General features: G+C 42.3%; 2 protein-coding genes across 5 annotated transcripts; one reads left to right on the top strand and one right to left on the bottom strand.

Annotated features, from left to right (window-relative positions):
- Positions 1 to 46: 46 nt before the first annotated feature.
- LOC109639031 (ubiquitin-protein ligase E3A) lies at positions 47 to 9,981 on the bottom strand. 4 transcript variants are annotated; one of them, XM_020102276.2, is made up of 11 exons: positions 9,665 to 9,981; positions 9,004 to 9,048; positions 8,085 to 8,389; positions 6,712 to 7,964; positions 6,467 to 6,611; positions 5,440 to 5,645; positions 5,113 to 5,277; positions 4,831 to 4,986; positions 4,659 to 4,732; positions 4,172 to 4,315; positions 47 to 3,655 (listed from the first exon to the last, which is right to left on the bottom strand). In XM_020102276.2, exons 1-11 carry the CDS (start codon positions 9,739 to 9,741, stop codon positions 3,535 to 3,537), a joined length of 2,691 nt encoding a protein of 896 aa, XP_019957835.2. In that variant the 5' UTR covers positions 9,742 to 9,981; the 3' UTR covers positions 47 to 3,534. The 4 variants fall into 4 exon arrangements, with proteins under 4 accessions (XP_019957835.2, XP_069377402.1, XP_019957836.2 ...); XM_069521301.1 differs by having other exon boundaries at positions 9,004 to 9,146; positions 9,665 to 9,976; XM_020102277.2 differs by having other exon boundaries at positions 9,717 to 9,976.
- A 2,456-nt stretch (positions 9,982 to 12,437) lies between these two features.
- Positions 12,438 to 18,642, top strand: ddx4 (DEAD (Asp-Glu-Ala-Asp) box polypeptide 4). The gene is made up of 22 exons (XM_069521389.1): positions 12,438 to 12,555; positions 12,632 to 12,680; positions 12,794 to 12,841; positions 12,920 to 12,970; positions 13,378 to 13,398; positions 14,327 to 14,380; positions 14,849 to 14,893; positions 14,994 to 15,011; positions 15,111 to 15,167; positions 15,256 to 15,288; positions 15,375 to 15,410; positions 15,498 to 15,542; positions 15,638 to 15,780; positions 15,997 to 16,149; positions 16,226 to 16,380; positions 16,487 to 16,616; positions 16,689 to 16,855; positions 16,957 to 17,102; positions 17,459 to 17,558; positions 17,627 to 17,897; positions 17,998 to 18,105; positions 18,226 to 18,642. The coding sequence occupies exons 1-22, from the start codon at positions 12,535 to 12,537 to the stop codon at positions 18,313 to 18,315; spliced, it is 1,941 nt and encodes a 646-aa protein (XP_069377490.1). The 5' UTR covers positions 12,438 to 12,534; the 3' UTR covers positions 18,316 to 18,642.
- The last annotated feature ends 299 nt before the right edge of the window (positions 18,643 to 18,941 follow it).

The raw sequence follows: 18,941 nt of genomic DNA, 5'->3' as shown, positions 1-18,941 counted from the left end.
TTTTCATGACATCAACAAATCAATCAGGGTTAGAAGGAGACACAGGTTGGAAAAAAGCAGTCATCTTTATTTAGCATGTTTTCACAACACTGAATACTTTTAGCCTTTCATCAGTTTAGCCTTTATCTTTTAGAAACTGTTTGGAACTGTTGAGTAAAACCAATTCATGAAAACTGCTTCCCTTTCCAAGATCAGGTTGCCCTTTCACCTTTTACCTTGACAAGGCCCTGGAGCCCAGGTGAGCAGCATCTTCAGCATTACAAAACGGAGGTACAGAGTAATGTTAAAACAGCTGAAACCAGATCTGGGCTCAATAAGTGTTGTAGGTGATCCTGAACCCTTTGTTTGAACCTTGATTCAGGTTAACTTAAGAACATGAGCAAAGTTTACTACAGTGCTGTGGTGACTCTGCAACACAGTCCAGTGTTTGTCCACCTTCTCAGGCCACAACAAGCAGTGAAAGAAAGTTTCCAACATTATTTTGCCCAGGTCTGGTTGAAACCGTGACCACGAAGGAAAAAAAGAGCAATGGAACACAAAGAATGGCTCAAGGTTGTTGTGTGCGGCGGCGGTCTGAGCACCGTAGTTCAGTGGCGTGCTGCGGGCACCGTCAGATAGTCTTGATTCACATCATTTTGACAGAACAGATTCAACCTCCCACCAACCACCACTACATAAGTGCCCATGACAAAACAAAGCAGTTAGTCCTTGTTGTATCACTCCTCCCCTACACTGATGCTTTAAACAAGGTTACACTTTGAACATGGTTCTGTTCAAGGAAATGTTCATTTAATAATCCAGGTTGTGGCAAAAGAAATCTTAACTGACGGTCCACTTCAGGCCTATCAACCACGTCTCTTGGAATTTCCTGGGTTGTCATGAAATCGGCTCAGTCGTTATCGCCAATGAAAGAAAATGTCGGTCGGCAGACCGTGACGTAAATGCTGTACCATTTCATACCAGTTGTTGAGATGAGGGGAAACTGTTCGAACGCTTTACAGCAACATGCATTTATCCACAGTTTACCCAAATGATCTCGACTACTTATTTGGAAGTAAAACCATGTTAAACTGACCTGTACATTAATATGATCAAAATAATCATCCGCATTTTTTAGCCACTAGATTCAATTAATTACATTGTGCTCAAGTTTAAGTACAGACTGGCTGCAATTTGATGTGATGTTTTACATTGATTTTCAATTTCTACTGAATGATTGGAACTCTAGAAAATAAATTTAGATTTCAAGAACACAGCTTGTTGCTTGAAAAGATCTGTGTATATTACATTTTTAGTAAAACCATGGAAAACATCCGATGGATTTTGCAGAGGATCGTCTTTGAAACAATGTACAAATCCATAGTTACTGTATGTGCACAATACAACACACTGGTATTTCAGTCCACTTTGTTTTCTCTTCCTCATAAGTGTTTACAATAACTTGATTTAACTGTAGATTCATTTAAAACCCAGTAGGGGCGTCTGATGACATGTGTTGCTCTCTTTTTGACAAAGTTTAAAAATAGGTCAAAAATGAAAATTACAGCCCAATAAAGTGAACAAACACAAAATTAAAAAAAAAATGTCTGCCTGTCCTTTTTTGCTGGGGGGGGGGGGGGGGGGGGGGGGGGGGGGAGATGATTTCACAGCTGATATTCCAATTCATGTTGACAAAACACAGAAAAATGACTTCTTCATCGACAGTGGTTACACCTGTTTTCATTCTCAATGAATGTCACAGATCCAAATTGAAATCTGATCACAGTGATGTGTCCACATGGTACCGTCTCCCCGGAGTCACAGAAGACAATCAATATCAATGTTGTTTCTGTGCACAACAGTACAGAGGGAGGACACAGGTACCCTCGCTGTTGTGTATCCATTAAAACTAAAACTATACAATATGAACGTGACAGCGTTTTTTCCTCTTGTTCTACAGAGCCTCAAGTAGATAACATTAGAATTCATCTTCTCATTTCATGGTGTTACCAAGCGCGATGAATCAAAACGCCACTGTTCCTTTAAATGTTGTTTCCCCACTCCTCTCATAAGCGCAGATCGAACCACAGCTTTCCATATTAAGATTGTGGGTCTAACAGCTAAGGAGGGGCTGATGGGAAGGTATCGGGGGCTTCAGGGTTGACTGACCCTTGACTGCAGTTTGGACGGAACGATCACTTTGCTCAGATTGTGCTCAGACTGCCGATCACAGGGCCATTCAGCCCGTACTGGGACCTGGGGTGGTGTCGTGATAAAATGATAGGTGTAACCAAAGCCAGAGATCTGGGTCCAGTGGACTAAAGATTACAAGGTAGCAAAGCTCGTCAGTGACGATGAAAAGGTCTGTAGACATTTCCTCCTGACTGTATGATACACTGGAGTTACACTGAACAGAGGCTGCAGTGTGAGCTGTCCACTCATACAAGACTAAGCCAAAAACATACAACACAAAGTGCTTACTGGGGTTTCACCTACAAACTGACTGTATGAAGGTTGGCACAAGAAGAGCTCTACGTCTTTTTCTGAGAACATCGGTGACTGGTTTACATGTGTACATCCTCCAGAACATGCACGATACGGTATCATAGCTCCAACCCCACTGATATATAAATACTGTTTTTTTTAATTTTATTTAGAATTGTCAACACAGGAAGACATGGAAATAAAATGCTTCAAACAATCATGGCGACCTGTGGCCAAAAAACAAACATTCTGAAAATGTCTAAGTGCACTTACACAGCTCTGACAAGGTTTTAATCTAACCTGCGGTGTCCGCTCCCCCCTCCCCAAAAGAAAAAAAAGGCCCAAAACAAAACCAGAAAAATTGCTATTGTATAATGCCATTTTGGACCAAATTTTCCAAATGCTTACCTTGATCAAACATGGACTTGGTAGAAAGAATAAGCGATGGCTGTGAGTGGAATGGTCAGTGAGAGCTCTTCTTTTCACTGGGGAATACAATATTTTGTATTCAAGACTACTCTAAAACTAGATTTCCTCTGTCAACACTCTGTGAACATGAGTTCAGGGCTACACTAACAGCTTTTTGTTCAATAAATGGGGGTCTGATATTGACTTGTTAATGTATTATCCTAAATTTACATAGTTTAATATTAACCTTTCCCTTTTCACAAGTAGGGAAGAAACAGGCAGGCATGAAAAAAAAAAAATATCACCCATTTTTGCCTTCAAATAAATAATAAGGAAACTGATCCTCTCTGTACATAGAAAAAAAAAAGAAGGGGAGGCTGCGGCACATTCACTTAATGTGGATGTGGGGATGGGTACTTTGATCAGGAGGTCTCTGTCTGTGCTCACACTGACTGATGAGGGATGATGCAGGCACAGTAGAAATACCAGAGCGCTCTATTGGAACCATGTCTCCTCTCGCATTATTGACTTGCTTTTCCTCGAAACGTACTCTTTGTCGGTCTTTGTCACCATTTGGATTGTGTCTGATAAAGGAAGGGGCGGGGCAGGGTTTGATGGGCTTTCTGAGAAGGAGTCCCTTTGCTGAGTGTGTGGAGCAGGGGCTCAGAGCATGCCAAACCCTTTGGCATAGGTGATGGCTTTCAGCAGTCTCTCTCGCAGCTTCTCCTTGTCGCTGTACTCGGGCAGCAGCAGCACGTTAAAGCAAGTGTGAGATGTTGGTAACCTGACGAGACGACACACAGCGGGTCAGTTTTCCTCTCGCACAGACAGACTGTGACATAAATGCATTGTCAAATAGCTGACACATTTGATCTCCAAGTGCGTTCAAAGTCGAGGTGAAAAAAAGAGGAGAACATAATACTCCTCAAAAGAGACAAATTAGAGCACAGGATGTCACACATCACATGATCTTACACAAAGAAATTGAATATAAAATAATCCGAGTAATGTTTTCACTAGTGTGTTTCATCTAAATTGTACAAAGAACTTTCCTCAAAAATGACTTTAGTTGAACAGGTCTGTTTTGAAAACCTGCTCAGCACGTTTGGCCTAAGGCATCTAATAAGTCCGGTTCAGTTGTTCCCTTGATTGCAAATTTGGAAACGGTTCCATTAGTTTTAATTAAGGGCAGTGAAGTGATTGAAAAACCAGTGGAACAGAGTGATGCAGTTAATGGATCAATTTAAGAAACATAAAGTGCTTTGCATTAATATTCCAACCATGACGAGACGCAGCTCACCTGTCTGTGTCAGGGCCATTCTTGGCAATAATCATCTTCAGCTTGCCCAGCCCACCCACAGGTGCTCTGTCCGTGCCAGTGGTGAACTGCAGGAAGAGACGCTTCTGCTCCTCCCCAAATGAGTGCAATGTCTCCCAAAACTCCCTATGATGCAGACAGACACACATGAGAGGGTAAAATGTGCAATGTACACAAAACCAGTCCTATCATCAAACAATCACTTCTGGTATTAACATTCTCACCTAACATCATGTTTTACTGTTTAATAGCAAAAGTCTTTGGTTCATGAGGATCCAATCAACATTTAACGTTTTTCAGTCAGTCGTGGAGTCGTGAACTCAGACTTAAAAGACACAAAGTTGTGTAGTCTGAATTCTGCTTTGTGTACATTTGATACTATGTAATATCAAAAACTGATTTTACTGTTGTCCTGACCATTTCTGAAAGCAGCAGGGAACATTTTTCCCTCTCACACACATATTCTTACTTGATAATTCGAGAGTCTCTGTTATAACCGCCATCGTATTCTGTTGTTTCTTCAAGTGCTAGGAAGTCCAGGTTCTGCAATTTGTGACAGACAGAATATAGATGTTAAGGAAGCCTTTAAGCAAACATAAAAAAGTAAAATAATCAAATGTGTGGTGAAAAAAGAATCTCACCCTGCTTCCACAGATGAGCAGCTCGATTTCTTCTGGTCTGAAGAGGTATTTGAGCGGTGACTCATTGGTGACCATGTGGAAGCCTCTCCTGAAGGCTTTGAACTGCTTCTCCACACTTTTGTTCAGCATGTACTCTGCATACTGCGCCACAAACTCCTGTGCCAACACACAACAACACAGTTAATGGCCATTTAAAATGCTGACAGGGGCTTTAGCCTTTATTGCTACATTTTCCCTATAAACCTATACACGAAATGCATTATTATAAATTCCTTTTCTCACCTTTCTGTTTTCATTTGTGACTGGAATCTTGTCCCCGTTTTCCCTTAAATCATACATGAGTGGGTTCCCAAACAGGTCGGTCTGGGAAATCTGGAAAGTGATCATCATGTCCTCCTCCACGCTGCCCTCGTACTCCAGCAGCTCCTTCAGACTCTGGTGCAGAACCTTCCCAACACAGGCGCATGTCATATTTAGCATTTTGTATTAAGTTTCAAACAAGGCTGCTTAAAAACAAGTGAACTTCCACTCCCAAAATCTGAGAGCATTAAAAGTCAAACTGTATTTGTTCCATGGCAACTTGAACTAAGCGATCACAACATTTCTCACCGGGTTGGCATCAGCCAGGTCCCTGAATGTTCCTTTCTTGCCCATCAGCTTCCTGTAGACCACCATGGGGAAGTGGACATCCAGGATACAGTTGTTATAGATGGCCAGACCAAGGACAATGCCGATCAGAGTGTACTGGCCCTCGTTTTCAAAAGATGACGGGTTGAACCAAAACATTTTGGTGCGCTCATCGTATGTGAACATGCCTGCAAAAGGAAAGAATTTAATAAATTAATTTCATAAACATTGCCGATCAAAAGAGATGCTCCACACTGCATTAGATTTGATTACTGAGCTATGACCATTGTGACAGCTTAATAACATTTGATACAGTGAATAAAATGTCATTACTTCCAGGTTTAAAAGTACCAGTCGTTCCCTGTATTGTAGGCATTATTTAGCTTCACATTCAGATCTTCAGGCAGTGGCTTTTAGAGTGAGTGTTACCGCAGTGTTTTAAGAGTCAAGCTCTGCCCTGTATTTGTAACCGTATCTGTGACTCTGACTTACAACATGGGGGCTGCCATGAAGGGTTTTTCCGATACAGCTGCATGTAATTACAGATCGAGGCTACGTCCACACTAATATGTGTGACTTGCTGTCAGCAACAGTTCCACCTTGTCCTTGCTCCAAGCAAAAACCCCTGGTCTTGCTTTCCACCATCAGTAAATTAAGTTGGCTGCTGTTGGCTTGAAATGAAAATGTACTGGTGTGGACGCAGCCTGAGTGACGTGATGCAAACGTGGCATTAGGTAGACATAGCTCTCCATGTGCAGCCTTTTTACTCAGACTTTTACTCTTAATTCCCATATTCTAATTTGTCCTGCCAGTTTCACAATGAATCAAATTGGTTTTGAAAATAAAACCTACTGTTTTTTATGTGCAATAGTCCTGATATAGAATATCTTGTTTAAAACCAGGCCGCCAGTATCTAAAACTACAGCATCTGCTACAGATGCCCTCGAATCATCAAGTGTGGTTTCTATACTGAACTATACTATCTAATGTTCGTTGTGTGTTTTCTTACCAATATCTGGGTTGAAAATTTCCTCTACCACCAGCTGGAAAAACTCTTTGGAAACGCCTCCTTCATCAACACCTTGCTCTCCTTCGAACTCCACATACAGCTGCTTCTTCAAGTCTGCAGGATTTTCCATCGCTATCATTTCCAACTATGGAGTCAAAAGACAAACAATGAGCCTCCAGCGAAACCACAATTACTGAAAGGAAGCAATAGATTGAATGTGATGTATTTAATCTGGTCACACATACCCTGACCAAAGCATCGTCAATTATATGGTCCCTGCGCACTTTGAGCCTCAGATAGGGGTTTAGCTGCTGACCCTGCACCAAGCTGTAGAGCACAGTAATACGCCGCTCACTGTACATGCGGATGCGGTTGTCATAATACAGGCCCAGGTTCTTGGTGACAGCATTTAGGATGAAGGGACACGTCATGAAGGAGAACTTGTTTTCAGTTTCAACCTTAAAGAAAGTGTAGTCCTTGTCCATCTCCAGCACCTCGTTCAGAGGCTCATTGACAAACTCCTGAAAGGAAATGAGCGGCCGCCGACAATCGTTAGTGCGGATTCCCAACTCCGTCTCCACCGGGTCCACCCGCGGGCCCTTCTTGTTCCGCCGTTCCTCGCCCAGCAGCTCTTGCAGCGTGAGCTCACTGGACTCTGGGATGGGCTCCTCATCCTCTTCCTCATTATGCTCCATGTCGAGGTCGCCACCCAGCACATTTGCATAGTAGACGATCTTCAAGCACTTGGTGGCCCCCACCACTGCATCGTCATCGTTGACCAGGTTGCGGCTGTTGAACTCGTTACTGATCACCTTGTAGGTGATGAGCTGCTGGAACGTCTCCACCATGCGTCGGATCTGCTCGGCGCTGTAGTGCGACCACAAGCGTGCTAGCTTAGCCTGAGCTGCCAGTGGGAGTTTGCCCATGGCCTTGCAGAACTGTGGGAGTGCGATTTCCAGGTACTCTGGGCTGTGGAGGTTGCTGTTTTCCATCACGATAACAAACAGGTTAAGGTAGTTTGGGTCTCGTGAATATACATTGTGATACGTCAGGTCGCACTCTACATTGGGTGAGAGGTAGACCAGTGCATTCAGGAAGGCGGCTTCGATCTTCTCATTGGATAGAAGGCGTTCATAGACCCGACGCACAGCTTCGATGTCCACTGAGACCTCATCAGGGGCCAGCTTTTGGACATCGTTTTTCTCTGAAGAGCCCTCACCCAGCCTTGATGAGGAGGAGGAGGCTGGGGAGTCATCCTCCATGGCTGTCGCAGAGCAGGCAGCAGCCTCCTTCTCATCCTCGTCCTTATCCTCATCTTTACCTTGAAGCGACTTGAGCTCCTCCTTGGTGTGAGGCTTGGATCTACGGAAGCTCTCCACCAGGCCCTCAGCGCTAGAGAACACCCGACCTATTACCCTGATCAGGGGAGAGTAATCCTCCTTCTCTCCACAGATGTCCAAGATCTCATACACTTTCTCCTCTGTCAGGTAATTTACATCTGCACACAGAATTACACATTGCATTGTTAAAATTAAAAACAGATTATAATCATATCGCACATAAATGGAATAGTATACTTCACTCACCAACAGAGTGTAAAGGTTGTTCATGAACTGACCTTTGAAATTGTCCCGTACAGAGTGGACATCTTTATGGTTCATCTTCCTGTTGCAGCAGGCTGAGTTGCTGTGAGCACTGCTCTCCATGTAGGTCGAGGCAGTGCCTTTCTTCGAGGGGTGGGGGTCACATAGCTTGGCATTGACCTTGTAGAGCTCCAGGGCTTTGACCGCTGCCGCATTGTTGTCCATGCGGTTGAAGCCGACTGATGAGGCACACCATGAGTTGGAGCATGTCTCATTCCCACAGCCCTCGGTTAACTGGTGGTAATAGCGCTCTATTAGATGTTTGGCAGCTGCTCGCTTCCTGAATTCAGAGGTAAGACACAAAAAGTTAAAAGTACTGAGTGATCATAGCAGAAATTAGCTCAATATGAGATGGATAGTAGAGATGAGAAGGATTCCCTGCTAATGACCCAGAAACCAATGGGTGTTCAATTCAACACACTGGTGTGAGAGTTAAAAACAGTGTGTTGAAAATATATTGCTACACCCATTCAGGTTTGGTTTAATAACTGAGAGACACTTTGGCTCTCACTTCCCCTTTATTTGAAGTCATAGCTTTTAGTGCATGTGAAAGTTCTGCTGAGTTACAGAGTCTAATGTCTGCAGCAAAGGGAGTCCTGCACCTGACGAGAATGAAACATCTATGACACAGATCAAGGTCCTTTGCCTCCCTTTCCTTTCCAATCCTGGTGAATAAAACATTCTAGTTCCCCATAAATCGGTAGAAACTGAACTATGATCTTTAAATAATCCAGATGATCTATTAAAACTAAAGGGAGGCCAGCGCTGCAGCAGGATTCATCTGACAGACACATTTGTTGGAGCATATGCTTCATCAGGTACATGGTTATAACAAGCAGTCAACAGTGCTGTGATGGTAAGAAAGGAAAACAGTAGAAAATTCAAATGGCTTACATTCGGCTTGCTTCTGGGTTTTCTCTTTCAGGCTCCTCGTATTCTCTGATTGGACAACAAACAAGAACAGTTGGTACAATGTGCTGCACTGATGATCATTACAGCACATGCTGTTGGCTCAGTTGCAATCGTCGACCTAGAAACTGCATGACAAGCAATACAATAATGAAATGACATGCTGGCTACAAAGCAACATCTGAGCCTTGTGGCTGAAGGCAACCAGGTTACTTGGATTGGGATTAGGGGTCACAATCAATGTATTTGCTAAAGATGTATGCTAAACGTGTACCCTGCGACTGATTGTTATAATAGGTGACAATGCAAAGCCCACAGCACAGTTTTAAATGGAACAAAAGACAGTGAGGCTGGAGAAATGACAGGTACCTCTAGAGCCTAACGCTGACTTAGCATGCTAATGTAGCAAGTCCGCTAGCCTTAGCACAAATATTATTCATGCAAAGCTCGCGTTTCCAAACTAGCAACATTTTAATTCATTAATCAACCGGTGCTTACTATGAGATTTGCCTAAATATATTAATAGAAACAACTGAGCAATAGCCTCCACACAGCTACCAGCAGCAGCTAGCTAGCTTGCTAGCTAACTTCCAGCGCTTCTGCTAGCATCCCCGGCATCCCCGACTCTTTCCTCCCGGCCTCCCACCTATCGGGTCCTCCTGCGGGGCTGGTCTCGGCCTGTGGTGGCGCACACTCACAGTCCTCCTTCTCGTCGGAATTCATACGAGACTTTATCCTCAGTTGTTCGCGATTCTGCTGCTTGTTTGTAAATGTGCCGAGTCCGGAGCGGGTCGATTACGACTTCACCAGCACGACGGTCTGAGTGTGAACGGGCAGCGACGACAGATTTTCTGTATAAAACTTCATTCACGGCCTCTCTACTGCAGGCTCTTCACCCTGCTTCAGGTCCACAGCCATCTTGACTTCACCGTCAGCCCACGTCCCACAATGCACTGCGTCCTTGCTACAAGACCTGGCGGAGTGGAAGTGGATCGTGATGCTACAAGGAACTGGAGTCACCATGTTCACCATAACATCATGGGTGATCATTCATATACAGCAAATAACATCCCCACTGTGGAATGCATGGAATATGATCACACACACACACACACACACACACACACACACACACACACACACACACACACACACACACACACACACACCATCATTGTATGGTTGCATCAATAATAATCATAGTGATTGTATGCATCTGCTACACAGGCCCCATTAACCCCATTATTTATTTGCAGTATAACATGTCTTTATCTATCATGTACAGTTAACATATATCAGGGAGGGGAAACTTTAATGATAGAGAGGGCCACAAATACCAGAGGGCCACATTGTGAACGTGCATGTGCACCAGTAGGATACAGGAGAATCATAGCTTCTAATTTAATGAAAAACAACAAATATATTTGTATATTGGGATTTAAGTTTATTAAACCAACATGGATATGTTTTATATTTTCATAATTACTTAATGAATGAACTTACATCCACATTCTTGAGTGTAACCATTTTTTTCTGTGCAACAGGCTCTCAAACATCATCATTCAATAATGAAACGGAAGGAATTACATCATTGTGGCATCACCATGAATACAGATGATGATGTCATATAGAGTAGTAGTGTATTCACTTTTGAAAAGAGTGAGAATACAGACAGGATCTATATCTAATTTGAAAGGACCAATCATTTGTCATCATATGCTGCTCTTTTTCTGAAGAATCCAAAGATCATGTCACTATGGATCTCCAGCATCCCACAACGTGCACAAATGTGCCAGAGCTCTTCATTGCTGCTTGCAGATTTAATTGTTAGTGTTTAAATACTGAATTATTAGGTCTTTTTTTTCAGTAGCTGTATTTCCTCATTGGCTGTGAGTGAACACTGCATTTAGAATGTTGTCACTAGGTTTTATATTAATTTCACTGCTGCCTGTATAAGAGGAACCTCCAGGTTAACATAAAAAGACCCTTTCACCATGGTGAAATTTACTGTCTCCATTCACTTCCTTTTTTATACAGTAATTTGTATTAAAAATAATGGATCAGGGCTGTAACAAGTATGCAACTTCCACATTATTTCTAATTTATTTCTCTTTTCCTTTCCATGTGTGTCTGTTTAACTCTGTCATTTAGAAGTACTTGTCATTATATGGCCCACAATCCTGCTGGTTACTGGTTAGCAAAGAATAAACATAAACATGAAGGAAGCTGTGAATTACAAATAACTTTTCATTTAACAATCTTTTTTTTTATTTCAACACAACTATGATAAAACAGCTGACTGGGTTTGTTTCACATGGTATTTCATGTCAGATTAAAATGTACTGTTACTGAGATTTTACTTGGATTAGGCTGTTTTTTCATCAATGACACATACGATTAATGACCTTGGGTAAATCAACTGAACTAGAATTATTAATTGAATTCAAATGTATGAAATGATTTGTGTGAATTAAAAAAAAAGAAGTAAGAATCAGATTGATCAGCTGAGGATATTGCCATGGATGCCATTAACACATCTGTCAAAATTAAGTGAAATTGGGGTGATCAGAAACCAAGTGGGATAATTCACTCCAGAGTTGTTTAGTATGCGAGCAAAAAGCAAATCAACTCAAGTCACACAACCATCTGACACCACACCATTCGTTTTTGTGAAAGTAGTCCCGTTGGTGGGGGCGAAGGCAGCGGAACTGGCAACCCTGGGCACCTGTCGCCGTGCACGGTGCGCGCTCTGCTGTCTGCACACGGCCCCGACACGAGACGTGACCCACGAGCTGAAGTGCACCGCGACGGCACGAGACGACCACCGAGCTCTTCCTCACACACATTTGGTAAATCAATGATGTATTTCCTGCTATTACACATCCCGCAGTTACTTCCTGAAACATTTTAAGACACGGGACTAATTCGTATTTTGCGTGAGTTCTATTATTTTGCGTTGGTTTGTGCGGTTACATCCATGTAGCAGGTGCTTGTCCCGCTCTTCGTGTGTGCGGCGCAATTAGCCACCAAGCTAACAAAGTAATGGCGGCAATGGTGTTAGCCACATGTGGTTTAGCTTCATTTTGCGGGTTGAACGTTTCTAAAGGGGGGTTATTGAAGAAGGAGAAGAAGAAAGAAGCGGGAAAATAAAAGTTTCAATTCGTAGTTTTAGTTAAGGGTTAGCTTAAGATGAGCTAGCAAAAAACGCACGAGGCTGATAGAAACCGCTGCTCACTGAAGTCTCGCGGTATTTCGGTAACTTTGTCCTTTTTTCAAATGGCGAAAGCATCTGCAAATCAGAGTTTACACTTATAATGTTTGTACATTTCTTGAAATAACATTTCATAGATTATTTGCCAGTACAAGGTGCAAACCCCTTATCAATGCCACACTCCAGCATATGAGCTGATTTGTGGGGATCTTTACCCCTTTCAACACTCCTTTCATTTCTGAAAAACATCTTAGAAAGGGAACCTGAATGTAAACTTGTGTTTTTCAGCAAAAAATAAATAAAAAATGGACGAGTGGGAGGAAACGGTAAGCCAGTTTACTCACAAAGTACCAAAGAAAAGTAGTCCTTTGTGTGACTAACATTTTCTCATCACGATTGTAGGAAACTACTAATGGTTGTGTTGCACCAACCAGCTACGCATCAAGTGAAGGTATGTTCACTCCTCTGTTATTCAGTGATCATTTTTTGATTTCATTATTTAAACTTTTAGTACATCCACATTGAACCTGTACAAATTACTAGTTCTGAACTGAATATTTTTAGCCCCACAAGGAGACTCCTGGAACGGTGATTGTGGCGGATTTGGAAAAGGTAATTGAAGAAAGGTTGAGCAGTGATTATCTCCACCCTGGGGAGATGGATCAATATTTGTTTCCTGTTTCTCTCCAGGCCCTGGAGGAAGAGGCAGACGAGGAGGATTTTCAGGCTCCTTTTCCTCAGGTGCCCATTGATCCCATGTTATTGAATAAGTAGCAGAATGTTAGTTGCCTGACTGAACATAAGACAACGTCACTTTGGCTTCTTAATAACTTGTGAAGTGAGACATCTTACAAACTGAAAATAAATTGTGAATTGATTTGTCATAGCTGCATGAGCAGTAGTGAGCAACAGAGGTGTGCTAAACTGTACTTTGGCATTAAGTCCTATAAACCATTTATTACTGTATTGACTAAACTAGGCTGCGCAATTGGTGCTTCTAGACAATTGGATACCTATATACATTAGGAATCTAGTAGCATATAATGTCGTGAGGACATGAAATGAGACCCCCTGAGTAGGAGGACTTGACCTCCATTAGTATTGGAGAGAGAAACTAACTCTGCATCTTTGCCCTTTCTTTCTTTTAGTTGGGGATGAGAATGGTAATGGTGAGTACCAGCAGCAGTTCCATATCGTTTTCAGACATGACCTGCAGGTAAAGTCTGGAGAATTGGGGTCTGGAGTTTACCCACAATCTGCCCTTCACACACGCCAATGCAGCAGGAGGTTCTCTGCACAGATGCAAATCCTCCATAATTATTCAGATGAGAAGTGGAGCAGCTGAATGCAGCAGACAGAAGCAGGAAGTGACGCATTAACTCCACTGTGATGATCACAAGATTTTCTTAAGAACACACAGACACCGGTGTCAGCTCTTCATCGCCACAAGCACATTTTAGTTTGTGTTGTCTATTTGCGTGTCACCACCTCGGAAATATTTGTTAAGTGTTACAAGCTTCAACCCCCCATTCACTTGTGGTGAATCCAGCTGGGAATCCCCTGCTGTGTTCTCACATTGAATTTCTACGGGCTTTTTACCAGCAGGCCATGTGGAGAGAGAGTCCGTAGAAACTGCAGAGTGTCTCACTGGGACGTTTGCGGTCACACATGCACCTACTCCAGAGAAAATGCAGGGGATTTGCAGAGTTCAGTGCATATCTGAAAGCAGCTTTAGTCGATGGTTTAGTTGAATACATTTTTGATGCTGGTTAAACGTCATAATGGTGGGCTTCAGGGGAGCTGCAATTTACTGTTTTCTACCACAAGGTGGCAGTGAAGCACCTCAGATTTTCCAACTCACATTGTGGTCTTACTTCTTCTTTGAGAGGTTATCTATTTTACAAACTACATTGTAAAAAGTTAATTATTTATTTCATAGGATCTTGTTAATGAGTTTATTATATCATATTTATAATACATTTATTAAAAGGTGTATGTTGTGCAGCAGAAATGTTTCATGACATTCAGTGTTTAATTGGTGGACACCATACTAGCTCAGTCCTGAAAGCTACTGATTCTCCAATTTGTTCTTTATAGATGGGGACAGCTCGAACAAAACAGGAGGAGAAACAGGTGGTTTCAGAGGAAGAGGTGAGACTGAAACAATTATAAACTAATCAAACCACTTTTAATTTAATTGATTGCTCTGCCTCAGATTTGAGTTATCTAAACCAAATGTTAAATACAACAAGACAAGAACTTATCATGGTGAATAATTAAAATCAGTGTCTGGCAGTTTTCTATTTTGAGAGCAGAAGTTTTTATGCTTCTGAAAATGTAAAATATCAGACACCAGTCTCCTGTAGGCCTGAAAGGTGGCTCTATAACTTTCATCTGTAGTAAGCTTACAGATACAAAGGTTTCATTCACAGCTTTGACTGTTTCCAACATTGGTTTCAGAGAGATAAGTAATTCAACATTCATAGAAGCATCATAGGAAGTTGTCCATCAAACTGAACTATAAAGTGTAAATATGATGCGTGAGCTTGGTAAACCTCAAATGAATTATTTTGAACTGATTAAAGAATTTGTTTCCTGACGGCATGTTTATTTTACCAGGACGTGGCAGAGGGTTTGGCAGAGTGGACAGAAGTGAAATGACTGGTAATGTTTTCATGTTTGGATCAGAGGCAACTCGGAATCAGATCATTTTTAAGTCCTCCCAAAGACCTTAAACTTAATGTGAACTGTCTTGATTTTACAGGAGACGATGACGGAATGTGTGGCAAGTGTATTTTATTTAGCAAACTACATACACACAGAAATAGTAAATTTTATCCACCATAAGTGAATGTTTAATTCCATCACTGTTTGTTGTGAGTAGGGTTTAGAGGAGGAAGTCGAGGAGGAAGAGGCAGCAGAGGAGGTTTCAGACAAGGTACTTGATTCAACCCTGATTACTGTTCAAGTCATTGAGTCTCTGTTTGAAATTTGAAGAGCAGATGAATAATGTTGATTTGTTGAAGGTGACCAGGGTGGCAGAGGAGGACTTGGAGGAGGTAAGTGAGCAATCTTTAACCTTTTGGAATAGTGATATATATTTTTAAATTCATGTTTGTTAATGTGGTGTGTTTTGTGTGTGCAGGTTACCGTGGAAAAGATGAACAAATCTTTTCTCAAGGTTGCATCAGTGGTTTTTTTCATTATTTGCTGAATAAAATTTCATTTGAAAAAAAACATTTCACTGATGAGTGTGTGTGTGATACAGGTAAAGATAAAAATCCAGAACAGAAGGATGCAGCTGAGGGTGAAAGTAAGTCGATGAATGTTTTCCCTGTAAATATATTGAACAGTCCAGCAGTTTGACAAACTCATTTCTCCACCTTTTGAATTTCTTTCCCCCCTCAGGACCAAAGGTCACCTACATTCCTCCAACTCTCTGTGAGGATGAAGAGGCCATTTTTGCCCACTACGAACGTGGCATCAACTTTGACAAGTATGATGACATTATGGTGGACATCAGTGGAACCAACCCACCGCAAGCGATCATGGTAAGAAGTGCTGAGCTACTCATTTGATAAAATACTAATTGATAGCAGGAACATTTAACGAAATCAACAGTTCATAGACAATTTGAATCAAATCAAAAGTTTGGATTAAACAATTTAATACCAACTTATCTGTAGGTCTACAGAAGTTTGAAATAAAGTGGTGGAAAAGCTTGTCAGTGTGTCGTGAAGCTGGTTTGTTTCATGTGTTTTGTTCAGACATTTGAAGAGGTACAATTGTGCGAATCCCTGGCAAAAAATGTCAACAAATCTGGTTACGTGAAGCCGACCCCTGTGCAGAAGCATGGCATTCCAATCATTTCTGCTGGCAGAGATCTCATGGCGTGTGCCCAAACTGGATCCGGTAAAACGGTGAGATGAGATTGAATCGACCCCCTGAACTGTAACTAAGTGTGGATGGAGCTCAAATGTGTCCTCTGTCCACCAGGCTGCATTTCTCCTCCCCATCCTGCAGCAGCTGATGGCAGACGGTGTGGCAGCCAGTCGCTTCAGTGAGCTGCAGGAGCCTGAAGCCATCATCGTGGCCCCGACCAGGGAGCTCATCTGCCAGATCTTCCTGGAGGCCAGGAAGTTTGCCTTTGGGTATAGTTTAGATTTCGATAAAGAACCATTTAACGCTGTAAGCACCACCCCACACATAAAGGATGCAAAAATGAATTATTTTTTTCCTGGCTTGTTGAATTTATAGAACATGTGTGCGTCCAGTGGTTGTTTATGGTGGAGTCAGTACTGGACACCATATAAGAGAAATCTCAAGAGGATGTAATATACTGTGTGGAACACCAGGAAGACTGTTGGACATGATTGGACGAGGAAAGGTAAATTAAGATTTTTCATTTCTTCTGTCTTTAGCTTAAGTCTCAAACATGTAAACGATGTATGTGCTTCAGGTCGGGTTGCAGAAGCTGCGGTACTTAGTGCTGGATGAGGCTGACCGCATGTTGGACATGGGCTTTGAGCCAGACATGCGCCGTCTGGTGGGCTCCCCTGGAATGCCATCCAAAGAAAACCGCCAGACTCTGATGTTCAGTGCCACGTACCCTGAGGACATCCAGAGGTCTGGCGCCTGATCAGTTGCAGCGTTTACTGCTTTACTTGTTCTATACCTGAGCTTGATTGATGGTTTGCATATATGAATGCTAAAGCATGTTTTCACAGGTTGGCAGCAGACTTTCTCAAGATTGACTACCTGTTCTTAGCTGTGGGTGTGGTGGGCGGAGCCTGCAGTGATGTAGAGCAGTCATTTGTCGAAGTTACCAAATTCTTAAAGCGGGAGCAGCTTCTTGACCTGCTGAAGATCACGGGTAACATGTTTTTTTTTTTATGGTGGCTAATGTGAATGTGTTAAGGATTTTACAGCACACCTTGCAACTGAAGCACCTCGATACACATTGTTAAAGTAACCATGAATAAGCTTGTATCATATGTAGTCCTGTTACTGGTGACATTACCAAATTCTTTTTTTAATTTTTAAATACTCTGAATTAGGCCTGGGCATTTAACTTTTTCACATGCAACTTAATTTTCCTGAAGGTATGAGCAATACTCATATCAAGTGCTTCAGCTTTGTAGTACAGGTTATTAAGGATGGATGGTGTAAGATATTCTGGGATGAGCTTGCTTCTTCTGGTGTTGATCAGGGATCCTGGTGTGCTTGCAGGAATGGAACGCACCATGGTGTTTGTGGAGACCAAGAGACAAGCTGATTTTATTGCGGCTTTTTTGTGCCAGGAGAAAGTTCCAACCACCAGCATACATGGGTAGGTGATGTGTTCAGGACACTACAGTTTGTTTTAAAGCTGTGTTAATGTGTCGTGTTGTTTGGCAGTGACCGTGAGCAGCGGGAACGAGAGCTGGCACTGACAGACTTCCGCTCTGGCAAATGTCCAGTCCTGGTTGCAACCTCTGTAGCTGCCCGCGGTCTGGATATTCCAGATGTGCAGCATGTGGTGAACTTTGACCTCCCCAACAACATCGATGAGTATGTCCACCGTATTGGGAGAACTGGCCGCTGTGGTAATACTGGGAAGGCTGTGTCTTTCTACGACCCAGATGTTGATGGTCAGTTGGCCCGCTCTTTGGTTACAATCCTGTCCAAGGTAAGATAGCATCACACAGTGCAGAGGTTGTGCATCACTAGTGGGTGGACTGGACGTATAGTGTTGGCCTTCATCGTCTGTATGTGATTTGGAATTACAGGCCCAGCAAGTAGTTCCCTCGTGGTTAGAAGAGTATGCGTTCAATGCCCCCAGTAGTAATGATGCCAACCCTTCCAGGAGGAACTTTACTTCCACAGACTCTAGAAAGGTAGTAGGGCTGACTTTTCAGTTTTATAATCATTTACAGTGTTTTTTTCCTCTTGAACCTTTGTGGTGTCAGAGTAGCAGGCTGTCCTCAGTATGCTCACTGTGTGTCCTCTGTCCTCAGGGTCATGAACGAGGATTCTCTCAGGACAGCACAGCGAAGAGCCCAGCTGCGGCGGCTCCGGCTGCATCTGATGAGGAAGACTGGGAGTAGAGGGAATATTGGTGCAGCCCAGCCACCCACACATGGACCTGAGCTGCTCTTATTTGCTGTTTAGCTTGTTGCGGTTCTATCACTGATTTTGTTTCAATGGAAAACAGAATATGTCAAGTGAGATGTTTAAATAGAGAAACCAGATATTTCTCCCTAACGTTCTTAATCTTCACAGACCTGCATGTTGTGGAAAGTTTTTTTGTTTTATTCTATTTTTTTTAAATTATCACTTGCATGAAAATGGTTAATGTCTGAGAAGAGAGAACAATAAATAATTGTGTTCCAAGCAAAGACTTGAAGATTAAAAGCAAGTTCCAACTGTATAAATATGTCGTGATTGGTCATTAATCATTGAGAATGAAAACATCAGTTGAGTGCAGGTAATGAGCTGTCACTGAACTTCATGCCCAACGTGAAACAGCTTCAGTGTGTCCTGCTCCAGTAAACTAGAAGTTTGTGAACGTCCCAGCCCTCGGTGCTGATGCTGGCACTCGGGGGTCATGTGGGGACAAAGAATGTCTCAGGGCTGATCATTTTAATCTGGATGTTTATAATAAATACAATATTTAATCTATTTTAAGACTTACAATACACCATTTCTCATTGTTTATTTTATTTGATGAAAA

This window comes from Paralichthys olivaceus, chromosome 24 (assembly GCF_024713975.1).
Source record: "Paralichthys olivaceus isolate ysfri-2021 chromosome 24, ASM2471397v2, whole genome shotgun sequence".
NCBI classification, from domain to species: domain Eukaryota; kingdom Metazoa; phylum Chordata; class Actinopteri; order Pleuronectiformes; family Paralichthyidae; genus Paralichthys; species Paralichthys olivaceus.
The sequence above is the reverse complement of the archived record's forward strand: the minus strand, read 5'-3'. Positions and strand labels throughout refer to the sequence as shown.

What these genes read in the sequence shown, in the direction of transcription:
- LOC109639031 (XM_020102276.2), bottom strand. Translation starts at nt 9,741, where the DNA reads ATGAATTCCGACGAGAAGGAGGACTGTGAGTGTGCGCCACCACAGGCC. An exon ending in TCACAAATGAAAACAGAAAG is followed by an intron (nt 4,987 to 5,112) that starts GTGAGAAAAGGA and finishes GTGTTGGCACAG; the next exon opens with GAGTTTGTGGCGCAGTATGC. An exon ending in TGCTCATCTGTGGAAGCAGG is followed by an intron (nt 4,733 to 4,830) that starts GTGAGATTCTTT and finishes CACAAATTGCAG; the next exon opens with AACCTGGACTTCCTAGCACT.
- ddx4 (XM_069521389.1), top strand. Translation starts at nt 12,535, where the DNA reads ATGGACGAGTGGGAGGAAACG. An exon ending in TTGTGGCGGATTTGGAAAAG is followed by an intron (nt 12,842 to 12,919) that starts GTAATTGAAGAA and finishes GTTTCTCTCCAG; the next exon opens with GCCCTGGAGGAAGAGGCAGA. An exon ending in CCAACCACCAGCATACATGG is followed by an intron (nt 17,559 to 17,626) that starts GTAGGTGATGTG and finishes GTTGTTTGGCAG; the next exon opens with TGACCGTGAGCAGCGGGAAC.